Source organism: Microplitis demolitor, chromosome 10, assembly GCF_026212275.2.
Source record: "Microplitis demolitor isolate Queensland-Clemson2020A chromosome 10, iyMicDemo2.1a, whole genome shotgun sequence".
NCBI lineage: Eukaryota > Metazoa > Arthropoda > Insecta > Hymenoptera > Braconidae > Microplitis > Microplitis demolitor.
The window spans coordinates 17,466,634-17,489,828 of record NC_068554.1 but is presented as its reverse complement, the minus strand read 5'-3'; the positions used below and the strand labels follow the sequence as shown (position 1 = coordinate 17,489,828).

Here is a 23,195-nt window from a genome sequence, read left to right as displayed (position 1 = left end):
GTTTTTATTCCGCCGCCATTTTATGTCAGATATAGATAAAAAATCTAACCGTTGTTTTGTTGTTATATATATAAATATATATTTATTTATTAATTAAATAAATTAATAATAACAAATGTATAGATAATTTATTAAAATGTCTGTTTATGTGACAGTTAATCCAGTATGTGTACGTCGAGAAAAAAGTTTGCTGTCAGATCGTGAGCAAATAAAAAAATTCGAACGTGAACGTCGACGGAGGTTACGTATTGAGCAGGTAAATTATTTAACACAATAATTATTATTTAAAAATTTAATTTTATTAAATTTATTTAAGGTGAGACAGCAGTCAAAAGACATATCAAGTAATTTATTAGAGCGCACGAAAGATATCGCGCGCAAAGAATTGGATCAGTTGGAAAAAAATAAAGATTCTGAGCTCCGGCGTATGCACAACAAAAAAATAAATGAAATACACCAGTGGTATCAAGATGAAATGGATAATATTGGATTAGCCCATGATTCCGCGATGATCCAGCCCCAGTCTCAAGTTATTTTGGAGGCTGAAAAATATAGAAATAATGTTGCGGCTGCTGAACGTGCCAAGGAAGCTAGTCAGCTGATGAATCATAAAAGAAATGAACCTTCCGCTGCTGCCAAACAGCATCAACGATTGAAAAAAGTCCGTGAGGTTGAAAATGTAAGGTCTGCTATTATTTCAAATCTGCCGGCTAAAGTAATTCGTGATCCCCCAGTAACTTCAGCTAAAAAACGTAAAGTTAAAAAATCACCAGTTAAAACCAGAGTAAAATCCCCGCAGCAAGTTATCGTTGAGATACATCAAGAACAGCAGGACACATCAAGATCAGAAGATGATTTTAGTCAACCAGCTGATAATATCCGAAATGAATGTCTCTGTGCTGATTGTTGCACTTGTATTTACTCAAAGCCAAGTGATTTTAAATACAATCCTGATGATTATCGTCAGCGACATGATCATGTTGATTTAGTCAGTACCACATCGGTCAGTGATGATTCTTCATATTTTTCCGACATTCCTCCACAAACTACATCAATACCAACTACTAAATCTACTACCAGACCAACAACCAGTTCTAGAAGTAAAACTCCAGTCATTCGTGACAATTCAAATGTTGTTGAAAAAATAATTAGCGTTGAAGGTGAATTGAATGCTCAAGATGCTGCTAGGGAAGTTGCAAAAAAAGTAATTACACAGAGTAATGATAATGTTAATAAATCTAGACGACGTGGTGCTGACGCTTTGCTCCGAGAAAAAGTTAAACGTGATTACAATAATTTAATTAAAAATTTAGACACTTTGTCGCGGGAAGAAAAAAAATTAAAAGCTTCGAAAATAAATGACGCTGAGATACGAAAATCCAATGAGTATCGGGAACGAGATCGTGGGAAAGCTGAAGCTGAATTGAGAAGCAAAAGAATCGAGAAAGCAAGACAGAAGCTGATGGATCATGACTTGGATGAGATTTTACCGGATCCAAGACAGAATCAAGTACCGGAAAAAATAATAACTTTGCCGCGTAATAAAAAAACTTCAAAGTCTCCAGTTCTAGCATCTTGGGAACTTCCCGTTTCTGATCCGCATACTCAAGTGAGACACAAAGAATTATCACGTGATGAACAAATTTTTGAAATGTTGGAAAAAGTTGAGAGACAAAAAAAATTGTTGCTGTTAGAATTTGGCGATTCTTTGCCGAATGATATTTTTGACGCCAGCATGATTCCACTTTTTAATAACATCAGTAATAAAAGTAAAACTGCTGGAGATTCGACTGATCAATTGTCAAAACCAGAACCAGAACCAGTACCAGAACCAGTACCAGAACCAGAACCAATACCACCAAGAAGAGCTTCACCTGAAATTCAAGTCATAAATTTATCCGACGCATCGGATAAAAAAATAAAATTACGAAAAGACAAAATAAATAAAAAAGTCAAAGCTTCGGATAGAAATGAAATAGCTGTCCAGACATCTAGGCATGAAGAAGAAGGCAAAGACAAGAGTATCCAAGTTGAAATATCGCCAGAGAGATCGTCAAACCAAAAAAATATTACCGATCCAGCGAATACGTCGGAGAAACTCGAGTACGTCGAGCCGATCGTTACAATTATTACTCATCCAGACACGCCGAGCAACAGCGATCTGTCACGTCGTAGCATTGTCATAAATGTAGGAAATGGTAAAATCCAGGTGAGCTCACCACCATCCAAGAGCAAAGATCCATCTCCGAAAATTCGTCCATTACCGTCCAGTGGAGTTGGATCTCCTACCAAAGAGTTGTCATATTCAGCAGCAGCTTCTCGTGCCACTAGTCCGTCACTGCGTCAAGATTCAAGTTCTCAAGACTCTCTAGATATTAATGACAACAAACGAAATTACCGTCAGCATAAAAATAAAAAAAAAAAATATGAACAAGTAAAACAAAATATTGTTTATGAAAATAATTCACAAGCTTCTTCATCGTACGCAAGTCTAGCGGCAATAAAACCAAGTTCAAATTTATCTGTTCTCAGTAATATTACATCGATACTTGAACTACTGGACTTGTCAACCAATGACAGTATTAGAAATAAATTTTCAGCCTTAAATATATCACCGGTCTCGACGCCAGAGACTCCATCACCTAGAATAATGAACGTACCATCAAATATACCCTGTCCTGAACGTATTGCTAAAATTTTAGAGTTCAATGATCAAGTTGATACTGATGACAACACTCTGTCATTGATAAGTCGTATGTCAGATTGTCCATGTAGTAGCGCCAATTGTCATCAACGTAAATTGTCTCAAGAGCCAGTTAATCTCTCTGACTATGAAGTTGAACAAGAGAAATGCATTAAAAAAATAAATAAACTGGATGCTCTTATTGACCAGAATCGTAACCAAGCTGAGGATAATTTTTCAACTGATTTACGTAACATCAAGCAGATGACAAATGCCGTTAGGAATATTCAATCAAAAATAAGTTCAACGGTACGTGAAACTCTTAATTCAAATTCTGTATTTGAATCTACTACTCCAGTAACTTCACCTGGTCAACAAAAAATAAAAGCAAAGCCTAAAATAATCAGCAATGAACCGGTAAATTACGATCTAAGTAAATTTAAAAAATTAAAACAATCAAAAGATGGTAAATCTGGTTATAATGATGACAATATGGTTGCTAAATTATCTCAAGAAATTTTGGAGCAGAGCAAACAAGTTGAGGGATTCAAAAAACCACCCAAAGAGGTAATTTTGGAATTTTATTATTTTTTTTTTAATTTTTTGATGACTTAATTTATGAATTATTCAACAGGGAAATGATTTTGTTCGAATGCTTGCTGATTTACCAAAAGTTCCAATGGAGAATGAACATGACGTAGAAGCCCACATTAGGTATTTATATTATTAATTAATTTAATTAAAAATATTTTATATATATATATATTTTTTTTTTTATTAAGATTTCCTACAAGACCAGTGCAACAGCATGAGTTATCAACAATTGAAGAACTAGATACTCCGGATACTGGAAACCAAAGTCAGAGGAGTGTAAGGAGCCCGGGAAAATTGATAAGAGTTTTATCTCAGTCGGCTAATACGCCGCAAAATCGTCCGGTTAATGGTAATGATTTAAATACTAAAAATAATTTTGGTATTTCTGAAAATTTAGATCAGTCGTTCAAAGACTCTGAGAAAGAATTAGAAAAAAAATCATCAAATGAAAAGCTATCAGGTGAAAATAATATAACATCATCATCGTCATCGCTTGGTATTCTGAGTATTCCAACTTCAAATATTTTAACACCTGACGGGCATGATAATAAATCAGTGGTACCGTTTAATAAAATTACAAATTCAAATAAAGAATCAGATTCAATTTTAATAAATTGTAGCACAAGAAATTCCATTGAGAATATAAAAAGTGATAAAATAACATCAGCAACAACAACAACAACAACGACAACGGCAACAAGTAGCTCTCACAGTTTTTCAGGTTTTTCTGGTATATCAGATATTTTGAGCACTCCAGTATCAGTATCAGAAACAGACATTGGATCACCACCAGAGAAAATGGAAGATTATTTGATGGGTCTAGGTCTTGCTTGGCTGATTCCCATAGCACGAAAAACTCAACAAGCAAGTGCGTTAAGTTCCTCATCAAATTCCGACATAACAATTGCTTTGAAACGAGTTAAATCACCATTTAAAAAATCATTAGTCAACGGTAATTTAGCAACTAATTGGACTCTGCCAGGATTCAGTGATGTTTCATCAATTTCAATAAAAGAAACTACGACAAATAAAAGTACTGAAAAAACAGTGCTGATGAAGGCGCGTACATCAACACCAAACATTCCGAATTTTTATTCATTAAGTGAAAAATCAAGTTCAACGACAACCACTAGCACAACTTCCACTGGTGGTTTTAGTTTACCTGACCACAGCGACAGTGTCATTGCAACAAATTTATCAGTCTACCTCAAGACTTGACTTAATAATCAATTATTATTTTTTATATCAATTTATATAGACATCGAATTAATAAAATCTATTGTATAAAAATCATTTTTTTTTTTTCAAATTTTTTATTATTGTGCTGCAACTTTTACTAATATTACAAAAAAACTGAATGCGTGTATTAGATTAATTTATAAAATTGCTAAGTTTGAACATGTCAATTAAAATTAAAAACGGGGAGAGACTTTTTTATTGCTTGCTTATTTTACAAAAAATTGATTTGAACTTTGATCAATTATTTAAATCAAAATTATTTCTATCTGTTTTGTTACGTAGAAGAAATATTAGGCGGGATTACTTAAAAATATAAAAATGTAGATCAACAATATATGAAAATTTGTTTTTAATTCATGGAATTTTTTACCGCCAGAACGACAATACAAATTTTTATAGAATTCGAGATTGCTTGTTTTAGTCATTTTTTGAATATTAATAATTAATCTTTTTGTTTAAAACTGTAAAGTGTACACATTAGATGTAAAAATTAAATTTTCTGATGCCCCATAAAAAGCTTCTTTTTAGTGAAAAAATACCTGGGGAATTTTGTTTTTCTTTTTAAAAAAAGAACACGCTTCAGGATGATCACTTCTTGATACAATCACGGTTTTTTAAAAATATCTCATGAAATATGCAAATTAAAAGAAAAAGTTATAGGAACAATTTTATAGGAAATTAAATTCTTGACAAAAAAGGTCATATTAATTTTTTTTATAAAATATGTATTTATGAAGATATTTTTAAAAAAACTTCTTTAGATTTTATCAAGTGAGCATTTTAAAGATTACGGATGTTAAAAATAACGTTTTTTTTTTTTTTAACATATAGAAAAGTTTATAACTCGTAACATATCAATAATAAATGCTTGCTATAGTTTCTATATATTTAAAAAATGTTATTTTCTAAATTTTTAATTCTTAAAACCCTTAAAACGCTCAGTTGATAAGATCTAAAAAAGTTTTATTTAAAATTTCTTCATAAATACACATTTTATAAAAAAAAATAAATATGACCTTTTTTGTCAAGAATTTAATTTCCTACAAAATTGATCCTATGATGTTTTTCTTTAATCTCCATATTTAATGAGATTGTATCAAGAAGTGATCATCCTGAGGTGTTATTGTTTTAAAAAGAAGAAACAAAATTCCCATTTATTTCTTCACTAAAAAGAAGCTTTTTTATGGTGCGTCTGAAAATTTTATTTTAAATCTTAATACACATGTATTTTTTATAAGATTTTTTGATGATCCTCAGGAAGCTACGGCTCTACAATCAAATAAATAGATCTTTTTAAAAAATTGATAAATAATTACAAGTATTTGTATCTTCAAACCAATTTTAAATCAAACTTAGTGTTAAATAATTATTTAAATACTTAAAAATTAAAAAAATTCAAAAATAAATTCCGTTGCCGGAAAATTAAAAAAAAAGTAAAGGCGCGTTTTCAAGTTTGAATTTAAAAAAAAAAATTCGCGGCTACATGAGTAGCGGATTTATAAAAATGGCCATTATTACGGTATTTAGCATACGAATTTCGCGACTTGAAAAATAATTGTTATTTATTATTAAGTACGTATGCTAATTAATGAATTATTTATTTACTAATAACTTTAAAGTATTATTAATGTTGATTGGAGTATAAAATTACCAGACAATACTTTAGGTGTTTATTTTATTATTATTTTTTGGATCCCCACTAGTGTATATCTTGAAGCTTGAAGGTGATGGTCGTAATACGTCCATAGCCAGTAATTTATCGAGTGTTTAATTTTAAAATAAATTTAATTGTTTTAAATATTGATATTAAATATATATAAATTGTTAATTATACAAGTATCGAATCAACGACAGTCATATTTCTGATAGTCTCTGATCACCATAATCATCATCACTTAAAAATAATAATTATCTATTAAACGCGTTTTTGCGTTTAAATAATTATCCTCGGATTAAGTGAGTATCAATGTTGTCTGGCAATGGTGTGTAAAGAGAATGTCGTGTCATGGTTTGGAAACTTGTCCAGGTAATTCAATATTTAAAACTTTATTTTACAATTAAATTAATTTTTTTTAAATTTTCAGTCATAAGAGAATCGATATCATGTGCACATTATTAAATATGTGCCTACCATTTGAAGTTCGGTATCTGGGTACTTGTATTGAAGATCGGGGCAAACGTGACTACAATGATTTGCGTGACACTGAGCACCATGCTAATAATCCTGCTGATTTAGCAGAACTTGCAAATCTCGGTGGTGTCACTGACACACGTGCTCGACGCAAGCTGGTTCTTTACGTAGCTTTGCTTCATGGATGCAATTATGAGTGTGCCAAGACATTTTATAAAAGTCTTGCTAATTTTGACACCCAAGAAATGGCCAATTCATTGGCTAATCAGGACGAACCACTTGAAGAATTAATTCTTTTGTATACAATGGCATTAAATCATCCGGCTTTTAGTTACGATCAGAAAACAACATTTGGTAATATATTTTTGAAATTACAAGAGGAAGAGGAAGCACGTATTAATGCCAAGCAAATAAATACTGGGTATAAACCAGGCTTTGGAGCTTGTGGATCGAATGAACGTTTGTGTGATCAAGGATTAGATGTTGGGGGCATGCCTGGTATGATGCCACCACCGATACAACAACAACAACAGCAACAGCAACAACACTATGCTGATATATTTCGTGGTAATCCAATGGTAGCTGGGGGAATCCCACCAAATATGTCAATGCCACCACCACCACCAGGACTTTGTTTGCCACCAGCAGAACAAATGATAAATCACCCGCAAAATCATAATCCAGCTCAGTATCTTCACTTGGGATTCCCAGCAATAAATTCAATAGGACCCTGGACTGGACAAACTCCAATGATGATTGGAAATAATCACCATCACCATCACCATCATCAAATGATGTATCACACCGTAGCACCTAGCGGTGATATGATTGTTTATCCTGCATCCCCACTGGTCAGTCGTCCATCTTCACCGGTTTCAAATCATCCACCGCCTCCTTCAAGATCACCTCCAAGTCGCAGTGATTCACCAGGTCGTCGCAGCATGCGTTCTTGGTCTATTGAAGAACGTACATCTAATGCTAATCAAACAAACACAACCAGTACTACACCAAGAAACGTTACGTCATCAAATCAATCTGCATCAAGATCTATTCCTTCAGTTCCTGTTACTCCAATGACTACACCAACTTCTGGTGCATATTCACGTCACAACAGTCTCACTACCAGCACCAGCACAAGTACCAGTACCACATCTTCAACTTCATCAATTAAAAATAATAATAATAATAATAATAATCCACCAGCTAAATTGAGATCACCTTCAACATCAATCACTGGTACTGCTCCAGCAATAAATAATGACACTTTACGTGAAACACTTGGCAAAGAAATGCCTAATTATAAAGCCTGTCTACAAAATTATTCAATGGAAGAGGTAAAAATATTATATTTTAAGTTGATAAATTTTTATAGTGAAATTTCTTTTTTTTATTAACAGATAAGAAGAATAAGCGACGAAGAACTCAGAGAAATTGGTCTGACACAAAATGCAGTAGGACAGCTTAGAAATATTATACGTCCTCAAAGTTCCAGTTCAACAAACGGCCAAAATCAAATGGAAAAAAATAAAATTGATAATTATCCGGCAGCTGAACAAACTGATGAGGTTAATTATAATAAACTCTAATTAATAATAATAAATTAATGAATTAATAAATTATTTTAGGTTGCACAGCAGCAGCAAGAAGTCAATGAATTTTATAGTCCAAAAATTCCTGGACCAGCGTTACCATTTTTTCAAGATTTCCATCAGTCAATTCATCATCATCACCACCATCATCACCATCACCACAGCCATCTTGCAAATATCACTAGCATCAGACGTTACCAGACAATGCAGCCACCGCCGATGGATCCAAACCAGCAGCTGTCTGTTTTTCCACCGCCTTCAGTGTACGCGACTCAAAATCCCTGCTATGCTTGTCTTACTGTTCCTGCTGCTGCTGCTACAACAACCGTCGGGATGCAAAATCGGTATCCCAGGTGCAATGCACAACACATGTACTGCGTAGCACAATTACAAGCATTGCGATTAGACGCAGACAGTAGTCGTCATTGTTCGCAGAGCAGTAGTTCAGATGGTAGTACTGGTAGTAGATCACCACCAGGTACACCACCGGCAGCTTGGTCTGGCAACTCGACATTGATAGCAACCAGTACTGTAATTAATGAAAATACATCAGTAACAACAACAACAACAGTTACTGCAACATCAAATACCAGTGAACAGACACCTGGTACTTCAGTATTGTCTTATTCAACAGTTGCATTATCTCGGCAAAATACTTCAGGTATTCAACAACAGCAGCAGCAGCAGCAAATTAATAATGACCGGGCACGAAGTATGAAAAAAAATCAAATGAGACAGAAAAATCAAATGATAAATGGAGTAACTAATAATTCAACTTGTTCAGTATCACCAGCTCCAATACCATTACCGTCATCAATTAATCTATCAACACCACCACCACAACAACAACAGCAGCAGCAGCAACATATACCAGGATTTCCATCAACGGGAAATCATCCAATAACATTTTTACCACATGGTAATCATCATTTTCCTGGTACAACACCAAGATTACCATTAAATAATACAAATATATATTCAACAAATTATTCCCATACTATTTATTCACGACCAACTGTAACAATGGCACCAGGATTTCAACCAACAACACCACAGGGTTTTCAACAAAATGGTGAATTAATTTATCAGTATCCACAACCAGGTACACCACCACCACCACCTCCACTGCCACCACCAGGAATAGTAACAGGTCTTATACCAATTGGTCATCATCAAAAAATTTCATGCTACAATTGTGGCAGCAACAGTCATCTCGCTGTCGATTGCAAGGAACAAACAATGGAAGATCTTACCAGGCGAGGTAATTATTTATTATTTAAATTAATTGTTATAATTATTAATATTAATTTTTTATTTCAGCTCAATATCGATTGGATTTCACGATACCCAAACAATCTACAGACTGTCCCAATGATGAATAATCACTTAATTGACCTCTCTAATCTTTTAATAATATAAATTATTATTATTATTATAAAATATTAATCATCACGAGTGTGTTACAAGTGTTAGGGGGTAAGCTTTTATTTTGTTTTTTTTTTTTTTTGTTAAATTTTAAATTTAGATTGTGTCTTAATAGATAAATGGGCGTGACTATCGTTTATATATATATACGATTTATTTTTAAGAGAACAGTATCTCAGAACCTGCCAATTAATTTGTATTATAAATCAGCTACTAACGATCTGTAAATTTTAAAAATAATAATAATAGTGGTAGAAAAAAAAAAAAAAAAAAAACAAAAAAACAACAAAACAAAAAATAAAAAAAAAAGTATTGATATAATTGCTCATTATTTATCGTACTATCATTCAAGTTTGTAATTAGACTTGATTATTATTTTTTTTTTTTTTTCCGATAATTTTGTCGGCTTTAATCTTAATCATTAATTATTATTATTTAGTGTGTTGAGTGCTTTGGATTTGTAAACGATTGCAACGAATTTACGTTAATGGCCGAGTGACTTGTTATTTTTTCTTCGCAAAATTTTAAAACAATTTTTTTTATCGGATTTAAATTGGCCCTTTTTTTTACTAAAATTTGTATTTACTTTTTGATCGACTTGATATTAATTTTTTTGCATTTTTAAGTCTGCATAATCAAGTTTTTTTTTTTATTATTAACAAGCTTTCTTTTTTCTTTTTTTAAATCGGATCTTTTTTTAAATCGCGAGTATGTAAAAATAATTGACGTGTATAAAAAAAAAAATTATAAAAATTATCCAGCAGAATGTACAGATAAATAAATTTTAAAAATTTATAATGTATTGTATGTACATACATATATTTGCAATATAACAATATATATATATATAATAATAAATTTAAAAAAATAAAAAAAATTGTGATGTATTGCAATAGATTTGTAGACTCTGTTATCTGTGCGGATTTGAAATTTACAAAATATTTTAATCTTGTGTAATAAAATATTTATTAAAAACTACAGTATGTATTTTTTTATTACTCATTAAATCTTTAGTGTTTTAAAATATAATTTGAAAAAAAAAAAAAAAAAAAAAAAAAAAAAAAAAAAAAAAAAAAAACTTATTATGATTTTTTACTAGAAAATTTAAATATCTTGGAAAATATTTATCGTAGACCAATGAGATATAAATAAAATTTTTAGTAAAAAGTCAAAGCTTCAAGGCCTACACTGACTTTTAATCTCTAGTAGTTTGAAAGTTACGAATTTTTTAAATTTTAAATTTAAATGAACTCAAATTTTTGCTGTCAAATTTTAGCTTGATCTATATAGATCGATATCTCGAAATCTATTGATCAAAATTTAATAAACTAAAAATAAAAATTGTAGACAAAAGTCTAAGCTTCAACATGAGCCCAAGAACGACTTTCAATTTTTATTGGTTGCAAAGTTATGACTTTTAAAAGATGAAACGAAAAAATTTAAAATTTTTCTTTTTTTTCCCGACAAAAGTTATTGTCTTAAATGATTAATATTTTGAAAACTACTGACTGTAGACTCATAAACCATTAACAAAATTTGTTCCTAAAGGTCTGAGCTTTAAAATGAGACCAAGAACGACCTTCGATTTTCATTGATTTAAAAGTTATGAATTTTTAAGTTTAAATTTAAAATTTTTTATTTTTGTCCCAACAAATGTGATTGTCTTAAAAAATAAATATTTCAAAAACTACTGACTGTAGACTCATAAACCATTAACAAAATTTGTTCCTAAAGGTCTAAGCTTTAAAATGAGCCCGAGAACGACCTTCAATTTTTATTGGTTTCAAAGTTATGACTTTTGAAAAATATGAAACTAAAAATTAAAAATTTTTCTTTTTTGTCCCGACAAAAGAGACTGTCTTAAGTAATTAATATTTCAAAAACTACTGACAGTAGACTCATAAACTATTAACAAAGTTTGTTCCTAAAGGTCTAAGCTTTAAAATGAGCCCAAGAACGGCCCTTAATCTCAATTATTCTAAAAGTTACGACTTCTTAAAGATTATAATCGACTGCTTGTACAAAATACTGTATTTAAAAATAAAAAAAAATTCAAAGGTCCCTTAAAAATAATACAAATATATATGTATATTTATAGATATTAAAATAAATAGATATGTAAAAATAAAGAGTAAATAGTTAAATAAGGTTTGCTATACTCTTGCGCAGTAGGGGATTATTGAAACTGACAATCATATCGATGTTATATTAAGTCAGTGTGTAAATGTGTGTTTACTGCGATTGCGCATTTTCTTCCCCCGATGGAAAAACTGGGACTGGGGTCTGCTAAGATCGCTCAATATTCATCCCCCTGGTCTTTTCGCGTCCACTATCATTCCCAGTAATACCTCTCACTGCGTCTTTGTCTGCAGCTACCGTTGGTTCCTCTTCAGACTAAAATTTTAAATTAACTCCAGTGAAAAACTATTTTATTTTAAATAGACATAGAATGGAAGACAAGTCGAAAATTGACTCTCAATATTATACTCCACCACCGAAACTCGGCAAATGGGAAGCTTTCAGTACTTTCCTGTGGAACTCCGAAACTGGACAATTTCTTGGCCGAACTGGTTCCAGTTGGGGTAAGTTACATTTATCTTCATATTTATATGTATATTTAAGTATAATCAATATTCTCCTCAGCAACGCTCAATACTCGGGCGTTTTCTCCATAAAAAATCATCCCCCTCCCACCCCACCCACTCACCCACTTTTTTTTTCCATTAAATAACTTTTTTAATTAATAATTAACTCTTCTATGACGTATATAAACCGGAAATATCAAGAAATCAATAGTCAGACAATTGGCTAGAAAATTTCTAAGGGTTGATTTAAAGAAGAAAAGAAAAAAAGAAAAAAAGAAAAAAATTTCTCTTTCTTATTAATTTATTTATATTTAAAATATTTAATGAAAAAGAAATGAGACCATTACGCGAAGAAAAGATATATATATATAGATATATTCTATATATATAGCAAGACATTGATCGTACCCCCCTTTTTATACCCGCCCTCATATATATATAACTGGGTAGACATTTGAAACGCTAAATTAATTTAAAAATTATCTTTAATGTTTAATGTTATATAATATATGGAGCGCGATAATTATCGGGTGTTAATTTATATGAATATATTAATTGATGCAAATGAATAGTATGAAAATATAAAATATGACAAGTATCTGATCGATTAAGTGAATTGACATAATTTTGATCTGTGATCTTTATTAATTGTTTTCTGCTATTATTCATCCATTGAAACAATTTAACCCAATTAACAGTCGTATATATGTATGAAATGTATGCCGTTATATTATTTCAGCCAAGATATTGCTGTTTTACGTAATATTTTATGGAGTATTGTCGGGATTTTTTGGAGCCATGCTGGCTGTTTTCTATCAGACTCTTGATCACAGAGCACCTAAATGGCAAATGGATAAATCATTGATTGGAGACAATCCGGGACTGGGTTTCAGACCAATGCCACCCACGAGTAATGTTGAAAGTACTCTTATTTGGTACAAAGCCAGTAACAAAGGAAATTATGAAAACTGGAGCAATGCTATTGACAAGTTTTTGGAAGGTACAAACTTTCCTTTTTTTTTTTTTTCTTCTGAAACAAATTTTATTTTTATTTTTATTTTTATTTTATTTAGAATACCAACCACCGAAACCAGGCAGCACTGGAGTAGCTGGAGTCCAGCAAATAATGGAAAATCGTGTTCACTGCGACTACGGAAAACCTCCAGGACCTGGAAAAGCCTGCGAAGTTGACCTAGAAAAGTTTACACCCTGCACTGGACCTAAACAGTACATGTACCCGGATTACCAGCCTTGCATATTCCTCAAGCTCAACAAAGTAAGTTTTCATGATTAATTGGATCTGTAAAAATAATAATTATTTATTAAATTGTTGCAGATATTTGGGTGGCAGCCACAATTTTACAATGACACAGATAATCTTCCAGCAAATATGCCAAATGACCTGAAGAATCGTATAAAAGGAGCCAAAATACGCAACCCCGAGGAGTTGCAGACAATCTGGGTATCTTGTGAAGGCGAAAATCCAGCGGATATTGAAAATATTGGACCTATACAATACAAGCCACGATCTGGATTCCCTGGTTTCTATTTCCCGTACACAAATAATGCTGGATATCTCAGTCCACTCGTCGCCGTATGGTTTGAATCACCAAAACGTAAGTAATTTTAATTATTATTTATATTTTTTTTTTTATTTAAATTTTTTTATATTTAATAATTATAGGTAACGTACTTATCAACATTGAATGTAAAGCATGGGCTCGAAACATTATTCACGATCGGGTAGATCGACGTGGCTCCGTCCACTTTGAGCTCATGATAGATTAAATTAATAACAAAATTTTTAAAAATAATTTATTTATCTCAGTAATTTTGCTGTCATCGGCAACTTAAACTTTAATTTAAAAAAAAAAATATATAAAAAACAATCATTCTCTTTCTCTTAAATTTAATAAACTCATGATGTTCATTATCCAAGTCAACAATAATTATTATCATTATTATTTACGTATTATTTAAAATAATAATGCACAAAATTATTAGCAAGAGAATGGTTGAACAAAAAAAAATATAAAATAATATTTGAAATTAATTTAAAAATTTTTTGTACTTATTTGATGTTTCCATCACAATCTACTAGAGATTTATCAATATAATAATAATAATAATAATAATAATAATAATAATAATAATAATAATAATAATAATAATAATTATAATAATAATAATGATAACAATAAGAGTAAGAATAAGAATAATATTAATGATAATAATAATATTCATTTATAGTAATTAGATTTGAAATTTAAAAATAAAAGTATAATTGCTGATGATTCATCACGCTTTTATAATGTTGTATCTGTGAATTTAATTTTAATTATTAATTATATAAATAATTATTTGCGCAATGTACTAAATATATTTAATTAAATTTAGTATTAAATGTGTGTTTTTAAAAATACATTATATAGATATATTACGTAATTAGTGTATAATAATGTAGTTAAAAAAAGTAGGGTTGCAATAATAATAATAATAATAATAATAATAATAATAATCGACAGTACCAACAGTTCATAATAATAATAATTATATTATTTCCTTGAGTTTATATAATCGATAAAAAATAAATTACTGAGTGTGAGAAAAATAAATGGAGTAGCCATCTGGCGGTAAATATTTAAGGCTTAGTCGATTAAAATTTAAAAAATATAATTAGCAATCCTACGGTAATCAAGTACTCAGATCGTGATTATTATTATGATAATAAAAAAAAAAATTATTGTTAAATTAATTTATTATTATTATTATTATTTATTGTGATTGTTAATAAAACGAAGCGTGCAATGTCCAAGCATTTAATAATATAATTGCTTGATTAATTGCTATTAATATTTAAAAAATAATAATAAATTATTGTATGATAAATAGATGAATATTATTATACTACAGTTGCTAAATTTCAAAAATTTATAACAATTGTTATAATTTAAAATTAATGATTAAATTTTTAAAAAATAATAATAATATTGTTACAATGTAATTGGTTTATAAAAATATTAATTGCGGAATAATAATTAACAAATAATAAAAATCAAAATGTCAAAAATTGGTTTTAAAAATATTTAAATTAAATAAATAAATTTAAAAAATATATATTGTAATTATAATTTATGTGTTACCTCGATGACAATTAGATTTCATTGTCACGGGTTTGATGATGATGATGATGATGATAAAATGGTGATATATAACCAGCATATACTAGGCAGGATGTAGTCAATTGCTTTAAAAGAGACTGCATTTTTGGTCTGACTCATATAAGTTATATTATATATATATATATGAGGTGATAACCAGTTTTAGTTGGATTTATTTTTTAAATTATTTTCATTTTTTTTTTTTTTTTTTCTGTAATTGATTATGAAAATAAATGGCGCCGAAAATTTAAAATTCAAAAAATAGTTCGCGCGTTTTTTAAAATTTCAGATAATTCAAAATTTTTTTATTTTTTTTTTGAACGATTAAATTTGAAGAAAAAAATATAATAAAAATATGCACATGTAGAAAATTTAAAAAACTACAAGTACAATTTTTTGAAGAATTTTTTTTTTGTAATTTATCGTTTTTTTAAAAAATTCAAAAATTATTAGACGCCGGCTGATTTCAGTATCACAAGTTAACAGCCAATTAATAATTTTTGAACTTTATTTTCAAACAATTTAAAAAAAAAAAAAAAAAAATATGCACATGGAGAAAATTTAAAAAACTACAGGTGCAATTTTTTGAAATATTTTTTTTTATAATTTATTGTTTAAAAACATAACTTTAGGATAATTTAAAAATAATTTATCAGTGAATTTGTTGTGACAAAATATTTGATGAAAAAGGTGTGTATGGATCGAAAATTCAGGTAGAAAGTATAGTACTTGAGTTATTATACCTGAAGAATTATACGTATATATTTAAATGTATAGTTTGATGTGTAATGGGGATAAAAAAGAGGGAGTAAGAGAGAATGAATAGAAAATTATAGAGAAGTAAAGAGAGAAGAAGAGGGCGTTAGCCTGTAAGTTAAAAGAGTGGGAGCGAGAAGTCTATAAGTTTAAAAGCATGGAAGTTGAAGAGAAGGGGAACAATAATAGATAGCATGTAACTTTTGTATGCTGATGTGCTTATGACTGGATTACTGGATCACTGAGAACCGAGGACGCCAACTAAAATTATCAAAACTTGTCTATTCTCTAGCAGTCCACCAGGAGTAGTGGACTCTTGTGTTTGTTATTTTAAATTTAAATAAAAAAAACGTGGAAAATTATTTAAATAATTTTAAAAAGTGATAGGTATTTACATTACAATGGTGGCTAAGGACAGCAAAAAAGATTTAGGAGTTAAGGAGGAGTCAATGAATCCTTATGAAAAACCTCCAGAAATATCAGCACGTCAATCATTTAAAAATTTTTTTTACAACAAAGAAACTGGAGCTATAATGGGCAGGACACCCAGCAGTTGGGGTAACTAAACATTTTAATATTTCGCTTAAATAAACTTCACCTTGCATGAATCATCATCAGCACTAATTACCAAACATTATAATTATTTTATTTCTTTAATTTTTTTATTGTCAAATGATTATGATGACGATAACGATGCATACGGGACAATTGTTACAATTTCCTTCAATTAATATTAAATTATATATATATATTTTAAAGATATATAGATATATTAGATATAAAAGGTTATTTAATATGTTGGTTTAATTTTACAAAGCGGGATGTTGATGATAACCTTGGCACAACATTGAATAATCATTTTATGTAATTGAATTGCTCCAGTTGTTAGAGGGCATAGTATTAATCTTTTTATAAATTGTAACAATAAGTAAAGTGATATAAAGTGTGTGTGTTTATAAATTTAATTTACAGGAAAAGTTGGATTATTTTATTTGATATTTTATGGAGTACTTGCTGCATTGGTAGCAATTTGTTTTTGGTTTTTTTTCCAAACACTTGATATGAGAATACCTAAATGGCAATTAGATAGTTCAATTATTGGAACAAATCCAGGTATTTACATTTTATTTTATTTTATTTTATTTTATTGGGTTTCCTTTAATTTATTTTATTTAATCCAGGTCTGGGATTTAGACCGATGCCACCATCGTCCAATGTTGAGAGTACTTTGATTTGGTTCAAGGGAACAGATCCAGAAAATTACAAGCACTGGGTTAATGAATTGACTGATTTTCTAGAGGGTAATTTATATATTTTAAATATTTTATATAATTTAAATATTTAAATAAATATATTGTATAGATTACAAGAAATTGGGATCGACTGCTGGTCGAGGTGCATCAACAACAGATTGTGATTATCATAAATTACCAAGTCCTGAACAAGTTTGTATTGTAAATGTACGACAATGGCATCCATGTACCCAAGAAAATTTCTTTGGCTATCATAAATCTGGTCCTTGTGTTTTTATAAAACTTAATAAGGTAAATTATTACCAGGGCCAGGATTTTTCCTTTTATTTAAAAATTGATGCTGTCAAATTTTGGAATTACGCTGAAAATATTGGTCGTATAAAAAAATTTTTCAAACAAAAGTTGTAGAAAATTTAATTTTCTATAAAAAATTTCTCTTACAATTTTTTCATAAGACTAATAGGAAAACCGTAATTTTAAAATTGAGATTTTCATAATTATCAAAAATTTGAATCATTTATTATGAATCTTAATTTTAGAATTACGTTGAAAATATTGGTCGTATAAAAAAATCAAAAGAGACATTTTTTTTCGAAAATTAAATTTCCTACAACTTTTATTTGAAAACTTTTTTTATAAGACCAATATTTTCACCGTAATGCCAAACATTTTAACCATTAATTCGAAATTAAGGCAAAAATTTAGTCCTTAATTAATACTTTTTTTTAAAAATTTATTTTATTATTTTATTTAACTTAAATAAAATTTAGATTTATGGCTGGAAACCAGAGTACTATACATCAGTTAACCAACTGCCGGATAAAATGCCCCGTGATTTAAAAACAATAATTGGTAACTTAACTGTACGTCAATCAAAACAATTAAATACTATCTGGGTGTCTTGTCAAGGAGAAAATCCAGCAGATGAAGAAAATATTGGACCAGTTAAATACATTCCGCAGCAAGGATTCCCAGGATACTACTATCCTTATGAAAATACTGTCGGTTATCTCAGCCCATTGGTTGCCGTTCATTTCGAAAGACCAAAAAGTAATTTATTTTATTTAAATTATTTATTATTAAATTTAATTTAATCTTTTATTTTATTTACAGCTGGAATTCTTATTAACGTTGAGTGCAAAGCTTGGGCAAGAAATATAAAACATAATCGTAATGATAAAATAGGATCAGTTCACTTTGAACTTTTAATTGACTAAAATTATTACAAATTTTTTTTAAAAAATAATGAATCTCAAATGCGACATGACAATTCGCAAAATTTAATTATTAATTTTACATAAGCATTTATGAAAAAAATGGATCTGATATTTTAAAATTTGAAAAATATGTTTTATAATTTTATGAAATTAACAAAAATTGCACATACGTAAGTTATGGTTTTTAACAAATATATATATATTAATAAATTTATAAATTAAAAATGTAAGTACATTATTTAATTGACATATTTAATCCCTGATACCGTTTATATTAATAAATAATAAATAATTATCTAAACAGATCAATCATCAATTCGTAATTCAAAATGAACCATACCAAGTTTTTGTCGTTGATGGAATTTAATATTTTTAGCCCACGCACGACATTCCACATTTATTATTTTATTTCCTGTTTAAAAATAATTAAAATTATTTTATATTTTAAAATTTTATAAAATTAAAATAACTTACGCTCAGGTCGTTCGAATTTAACAGCAACAAGCGGACTTAGATAACCAGGTATATTTTTATAAGGATAATAGTAACCAGGAAATCCTCGTATTTCAGGATAATATTTAATTGGCCCCAGTGATTCTCTGTCTTCAGCTTCTTCGCCTTGACAACTAACCCACACAGTATTTAATTCCGATTTATTGCTATATGATTTAATGTGTTTTACAAGATCCGCTGGCATATCATCTGGTAATTCTGACGGTTGATAATAATCTGGTACCCAGTCAAATATCTAATACAATAATAATAATAATTATCACATAAATTAAATTCACTAGATAAAATAAATTAATTACCTTATTTAATTTAATAAAAATACATGGAGATGAATTATTGTATCCATATTGTTTTTCAGACGTACAATTTCCAAAGTCTTTTAGTAAATTAACATCACATACATGATTATCTTTCAAATTTGGAAATTCATAGCTACATACCTGATGATTTATTCCACCATTCGATAGACTAGATTTATTTATATAATCTATCAAAATAATAATTATTATTATTTATAATTTTTTTATTTTTTTAAGACTTACTTTTAAGATAATCATCAAGTCGATTAATCCAAATTTCTCTCTGAGTTTGATTAGTTGACTTGTAAAAAATTAATGATAATTCATGTGGATTTTCTGATATTGGTCTAAATCCTAATCCTGGACTTGATCCTATCAAACTTTGATCAAGTGTCCATCTTGGCCTATCTTTACGTATCGTTGCCATGAAACTTGCCATGCATGCTGCAAATAATGCTGCCAATGCACTGAGGAAGCACAGATAAAAAAGACCAGTAATGCCTAAAAAAAAAATTATTATTCTATAAATATATTAAATTATGGCAGTATTCCAGTACTCTAAATATACGAGTCACGTGAACTTTATTAATGTATTTTGAATAATTATCACATATACGTCATTACTGGTTATTATTATTATTATTATTCATTTAATGTTAAACAAAAAAGAAAAAAACAAGTAATATAATAGAAGTTGTGTCATTTTAATTGCATTACACAACACGCAAGACAGCTAATGAGGAAAAGTAAAGAAAAAAAAGTGTGTTAACTTATCACGAGATCGTAAAGTTTTATCAGAGATAAAAAAAACTTTTTTTTATGTAAGAGTTTGATTTAAATATGAGTTTTCTTTTTTTTTGTAAAATATAACGAAGACAAGGACAAATCCTTGAAACGAAATCATGAAAGTAATTTTAAAAATAATAATAATAACTGTGTGTTAGTTATACTGAGTGATAATGAGTATCACAAATAGATAGCGCATAGAAAATAGATAAAATATAAATATAACATATATATATATATATATATAAAAATGAATGAATTAAAATATTTACCCCATTGTTTTCTATTTTTTCCTAACACTTTTTTCTTTTCAGGATTATAAAAAAATTTTTTGAATTTAGTATATTTGCTTTCAATTACTGGAATTCTCATGTAATCATCAGTATATCCATCAACTTTTCCATTATTATTTATACGACTCATTTTTAAAAACACAAACTCGTGAGCACGAGTGATGATGATAAATAAAATAAAAAATAATGATTAAGTATCTCTGGTTATTTAAATTCTTTCACTCGACTGCTGTCTATTAAATGTAATGATTACTGCCCACGACTGTTGCTCTTGTATACTCTTGTCTGCTCTACTCACTACAATCTACAATCTTATTCATTTCCTCTACCTTTATTTTAGTCCCTTCCCCACCAGACACCAAAGACCAAACTAACATGCTAACATACAACACACTTATATCAAATTCCAATAACACAAGAGCATACCACTCTACAATAAATTTATTTATTTATCATCTTCATTAAATATTTGAAAATACAATGGATTGCTTTGGTCAATATTGTAAGCCCACATGTCACATTTTATTGTTATCAATCTATTCCCTGTAATTAAATACTTATTGATTATTTGTTATCATTATTTTAATGATCATACATTACCAGTAAGATTATTAAATATTAATGCTACCACGGGTGACAAGTAATTTGGGTGTCCGGTGAAAGGAAAATAGTTTACAGGTAAACCAGCAACCGGAAGATAATTAATAACTCCCATGTGTTGATTGTCGAAATTTGTCACTCCGGTACAAGATACCCAAATATAAGGCTAAATAAATTATTTATTATTTATTATTATTATTATTATTATTTGTTATAATTCAAATTGTACCTGAGAAGTAGACCGCACAAGTGTTTTCAATGTCGACGGCATGTATTCCGGTAGTTCTGACGTTTTATTGTAATAAATTGGTGCCCATTCAAATCTCTAATAATTATAATTACTTATTATTATTATTTAAATATTTATTTATTGTAAATACCTTATTTAGTTTTAAATAAACGCATGGTTTATTTTCAAAATATCCGTATGGTGAAATGGAACATTCTCCCAGTAAGTTTATGTCAAAATAGAGAGATGAATTTTTATATTTTTTACTGCGGTATGAATTCAAAAAATTATCAATCTCTTTGATGTAACGTTGAGCTTTTGATTTTTTATTTTTGTTTATCCAAATTATTGGCGCCACGGAAATATGAATGTTTGGTACAAATCCTAGACCTGATTTTTTTTTTTAATTTAATTATAATAATAACCCGTCAAAATTAAATAGCAGATTTGAGCCTCTAAATCCTACATGAGGGTAAGGAGGTTTAAATAATCTTTTTAAAAAGGTTAAATAAGCCTCCAGAGTCTAAATTTATAGATCGGGACCATCATCGGATCGCGTACAATTAGTTAAGAAGCTAGAAATGGCCAGCATGATCGAAAAAAATTTGAAATTTTAAAATTAAAAAAATAATTTCTTAGTAATAAATGTTTTGTTGTGAGTTAAAAAATTATAAAATTTAAAATATTAATAATAGCTCGAGTTATACAAGTGAGCGTTCGAATAGAATAGTACTGTCATTCGAAATTCTAATTGAATAATTAGAGCCTTTGACTTATTAGTATATGATTAATTAATTATTTTATGCGAACAATAAATACGAGTGATGTATTGGATGACAGAAACTGCCGAAGAAATTTAAAAAAAATCTGCCGCTGCCGGGATTCGAAAGCAAGACCTAACTTGCTGCTACTCGGATGCTCACGATCAGTTAGAATTATCTTTATGTATTTAGAACGCAAATATTATTATAACAATATCATGCTAAAGAATTGAGGTCATTCGAAGTTACAGATTAAAAGTATGCTTGGCCTCGGAGGGACAAAACATCTTTTCAAAAAGGTGATTAAGTCCTCCATGCGCTTCCTTTAGGGTACTGAGGACTTGAATACCATTTTAAAATAAATGGTAGGCCATGGAGGGTTAAAATACCATTTTAAAAAGGTGATTTACTTCTTCATACTTTTAGGAAATCTAGGACTTGAATAACATATTACAGCGGCAAGTCCAACATCAAAAGAACTGAGGCTTTGGAGGCTCAAACTACTGTTGTAATTCTGACGGGAAATAAAAATGACAATTACCTGGATTCTGTGTATGTAAATCACGATTAAGAGGTTGGTAATATATTAATCTAGATTCAATTGATTTTTCATACGAATGCTGGACGTACGGACGATCAAATCCAATATTTTTAAAACTAATCCACAGTTGCAACACAAAAATTGAAAATAATACTCCGTAGAAGCATAAATAAAATAATCCCAACTGACCTATTATTTTACATATTATAAATATTAAAATTATAAATTAAATATTAATAATTATAATTACCCCATTCATTAAATGTCCGATTTAAAAACGCGCGCCTTTCATTGTCCCAAATAAATCTCAAAAAATTATTCCAACTTCCTAGATCTCTTCTCGGTATACGTCTCTGATAATAAGCTTCATCATGCATAATTATTATTATTTAATTAGACATGTCAGAGCCGCTGCAACTGTCACTTGAAAATCGCGCGTAATTTGAATCGGTAACTTGCCGACAGAGCGAAAAAAGATGGCGCTGACAATAAAATTGATTATTAAAACTTTTTTTTCTTTTTAATTCACACGAGAAAAAA

General features: G+C 29.3%; 6 protein-coding genes across 6 annotated transcripts; 4 read left to right on the top strand and 2 right to left on the bottom strand.

Annotated features, from left to right (window-relative positions):
• Positions 1-24: 24 nt before the first annotated feature.
• On the top strand, positions 25-4,570 carry LOC103577829 (uncharacterized). The gene is made up of 4 exons (XM_008558654.3): positions 25-256; positions 317-3,250; positions 3,318-3,397; positions 3,466-4,570. The coding sequence occupies exons 1-4, from the start codon at positions 137-139 to the stop codon at positions 4,493-4,495; spliced, it is 4,164 nt and encodes a 1,387-aa protein (XP_008556876.1). The 5' UTR covers positions 25-136; the 3' UTR covers positions 4,496-4,570.
• A 1,459-nt stretch (positions 4,571-6,029) lies between these two features.
• LOC103577830 (myb-like protein J) lies at positions 6,030-10,610 on the top strand. Its single transcript, XM_008558655.2, has 5 exons — positions 6,030-6,542; positions 6,601-7,981; positions 8,045-8,212; positions 8,273-9,497; positions 9,557-10,610. The coding sequence occupies exons 1-5, from the start codon at positions 6,496-6,498 to the stop codon at positions 9,616-9,618; spliced, it is 2,883 nt and encodes a 960-aa protein (XP_008556877.1). The 5' UTR covers positions 6,030-6,495; the 3' UTR covers positions 9,619-10,610.
• Positions 10,611-11,937: 1,327 nt separating this feature from the next.
• On the top strand, positions 11,938-14,326 carry LOC103577831 (sodium/potassium-transporting ATPase subunit beta-2). The gene is made up of 5 exons (XM_008558656.2): positions 11,938-12,243; positions 12,986-13,246; positions 13,320-13,522; positions 13,583-13,862; positions 13,931-14,326. The coding sequence occupies exons 1-5, from the start codon at positions 12,111-12,113 to the stop codon at positions 14,032-14,034; spliced, it is 981 nt and encodes a 326-aa protein (XP_008556878.1). The 5' UTR covers positions 11,938-12,110; the 3' UTR covers positions 14,035-14,326.
• A 1,965-nt stretch (positions 14,327-16,291) lies between these two features.
• On the top strand, positions 16,292-18,738 carry LOC103577832 (sodium/potassium-transporting ATPase subunit beta-2). The gene is made up of 6 exons (XM_008558657.3): positions 16,292-16,721; positions 17,136-17,276; positions 17,345-17,464; positions 17,526-17,707; positions 18,187-18,466; positions 18,530-18,738. Exons 1-6 carry the CDS (start codon positions 16,565-16,567, stop codon positions 18,631-18,633), a joined length of 984 nt encoding a protein of 327 aa, XP_008556879.1. The 5' UTR covers positions 16,292-16,564; the 3' UTR covers positions 18,634-18,738.
• An 88-nt stretch (positions 18,739-18,826) lies between these two features.
• Positions 18,827-20,654, bottom strand: LOC103577836 (sodium/potassium-transporting ATPase subunit beta-2-like). The gene is made up of 5 exons (XM_008558668.3): positions 20,504-20,654; positions 19,689-19,946; positions 19,446-19,633; positions 19,108-19,381; positions 18,827-19,045 (listed from the first exon to the last, which is right to left on the bottom strand). The coding sequence occupies exons 1-5, from the start codon at positions 20,652-20,654 to the stop codon at positions 18,939-18,941; spliced, it is 978 nt and encodes a 325-aa protein (XP_008556890.1). The 3' UTR covers positions 18,827-18,938.
• LOC103577835 (sodium/potassium-transporting ATPase subunit beta-2) lies at positions 20,554-23,070 on the bottom strand. The gene is made up of 6 exons (XM_008558665.3): positions 22,906-23,070; positions 22,656-22,844; positions 21,505-21,743; positions 21,354-21,449; positions 21,125-21,290; positions 20,554-21,067 (listed from the first exon to the last, which is right to left on the bottom strand). Exons 1-6 carry the CDS (start codon positions 23,030-23,032, stop codon positions 20,970-20,972), a joined length of 915 nt encoding a protein of 304 aa, XP_008556887.3. The 5' UTR covers positions 23,033-23,070; the 3' UTR covers positions 20,554-20,969.
• Positions 23,071-23,195: the final 125 nt, after the last annotated feature.

Excerpts from the sequence above, each read along its gene's own strand:
- LOC103577835 (XM_008558665.3), bottom strand. The coding sequence starts at position 23,032 with ATGCATGATGAAGCTTATTATCAGAGACGTATACCGAGAAGAGATCTA. Across the intron at positions 22,845-22,905 it reads TCGGACATTTAATGAATGGG|GTCAGTTGGGATTATTTTAT; the intron begins GTAATTATAATT and ends GTAAAATAATAG. Across the intron at positions 21,291-21,353 it reads TTGTGCGGTCTACTTCTCAG|CCTTATATTTGGGTATCTTG; the intron begins GTACAATTTGAA and ends TAATTTATTTAG.
- LOC103577836 (XM_008558668.3), bottom strand. The coding sequence starts at position 20,654 with ATGAGTCGTATAAATAATAATGGAAAAGTTGATGGATATACTGATGAT. Across the intron at positions 19,947-20,503 it reads AAAAAATAGAAAACAATGGG|GCATTACTGGTCTTTTTTAT; the intron begins GTAAATATTTTA and ends TTTTTTTTTTAG. Across the intron at positions 19,382-19,445 it reads TTTTTATTAAATTAAATAAG|ATATTTGACTGGGTACCAGA; the intron begins GTAATTAATTTA and ends TTATTGTATTAG.
- LOC103577829 (XM_008558654.3), top strand. The coding sequence starts at position 137 with ATGTCTGTTTATGTGACAGTTAATCCAGTATGTGTACGTCGAGAAAAA. Across the intron at positions 257-316 it reads GGAGGTTACGTATTGAGCAG|GTGAGACAGCAGTCAAAAGA; the intron begins GTAAATTATTTA and ends AATTTATTTAAG. Across the intron at positions 3,251-3,317 it reads TCAAAAAACCACCCAAAGAG|GGAAATGATTTTGTTCGAAT; the intron begins GTAATTTTGGAA and ends ATTATTCAACAG.
- LOC103577830 (XM_008558655.2), top strand. The coding sequence starts at position 6,496 with ATGGTGTGTAAAGAGAATGTCGTGTCATGGTTTGGAAACTTGTCCAG. Across the intron at positions 8,213-8,272 it reads CAGCTGAACAAACTGATGAG|GTTGCACAGCAGCAGCAAGA; the intron begins GTTAATTATAAT and ends AAATTATTTTAG. Across the intron at positions 9,498-9,556 it reads GGAAGATCTTACCAGGCGAG|CTCAATATCGATTGGATTTC; the intron begins GTAATTATTTAT and ends TTTTTATTTCAG.
- LOC103577832 (XM_008558657.3), top strand. The coding sequence starts at position 16,565 with ATGGTGGCTAAGGACAGCAAAAAAGATTTAGGAGTTAAGGAGGAGTCA. Across the intron at positions 17,465-17,525 it reads ATTGACTGATTTTCTAGAGG|ATTACAAGAAATTGGGATCG; the intron begins GTAATTTATATA and ends TATATTGTATAG. Across the intron at positions 18,467-18,529 it reads TCATTTCGAAAGACCAAAAA|CTGGAATTCTTATTAACGTT; the intron begins GTAATTTATTTT and ends TTTTATTTACAG.
- LOC103577831 (XM_008558656.2), top strand. The coding sequence starts at position 12,111 with ATGGAAGACAAGTCGAAAATTGACTCTCAATATTATACTCCACCACCG. Across the intron at positions 12,244-12,985 it reads CCGAACTGGTTCCAGTTGGG|CCAAGATATTGCTGTTTTAC; the intron begins GTAAGTTACATT and ends ATATTATTTCAG. Across the intron at positions 13,523-13,582 it reads TATTCCTCAAGCTCAACAAA|ATATTTGGGTGGCAGCCACA; the intron begins GTAAGTTTTCAT and ends AAATTGTTGCAG.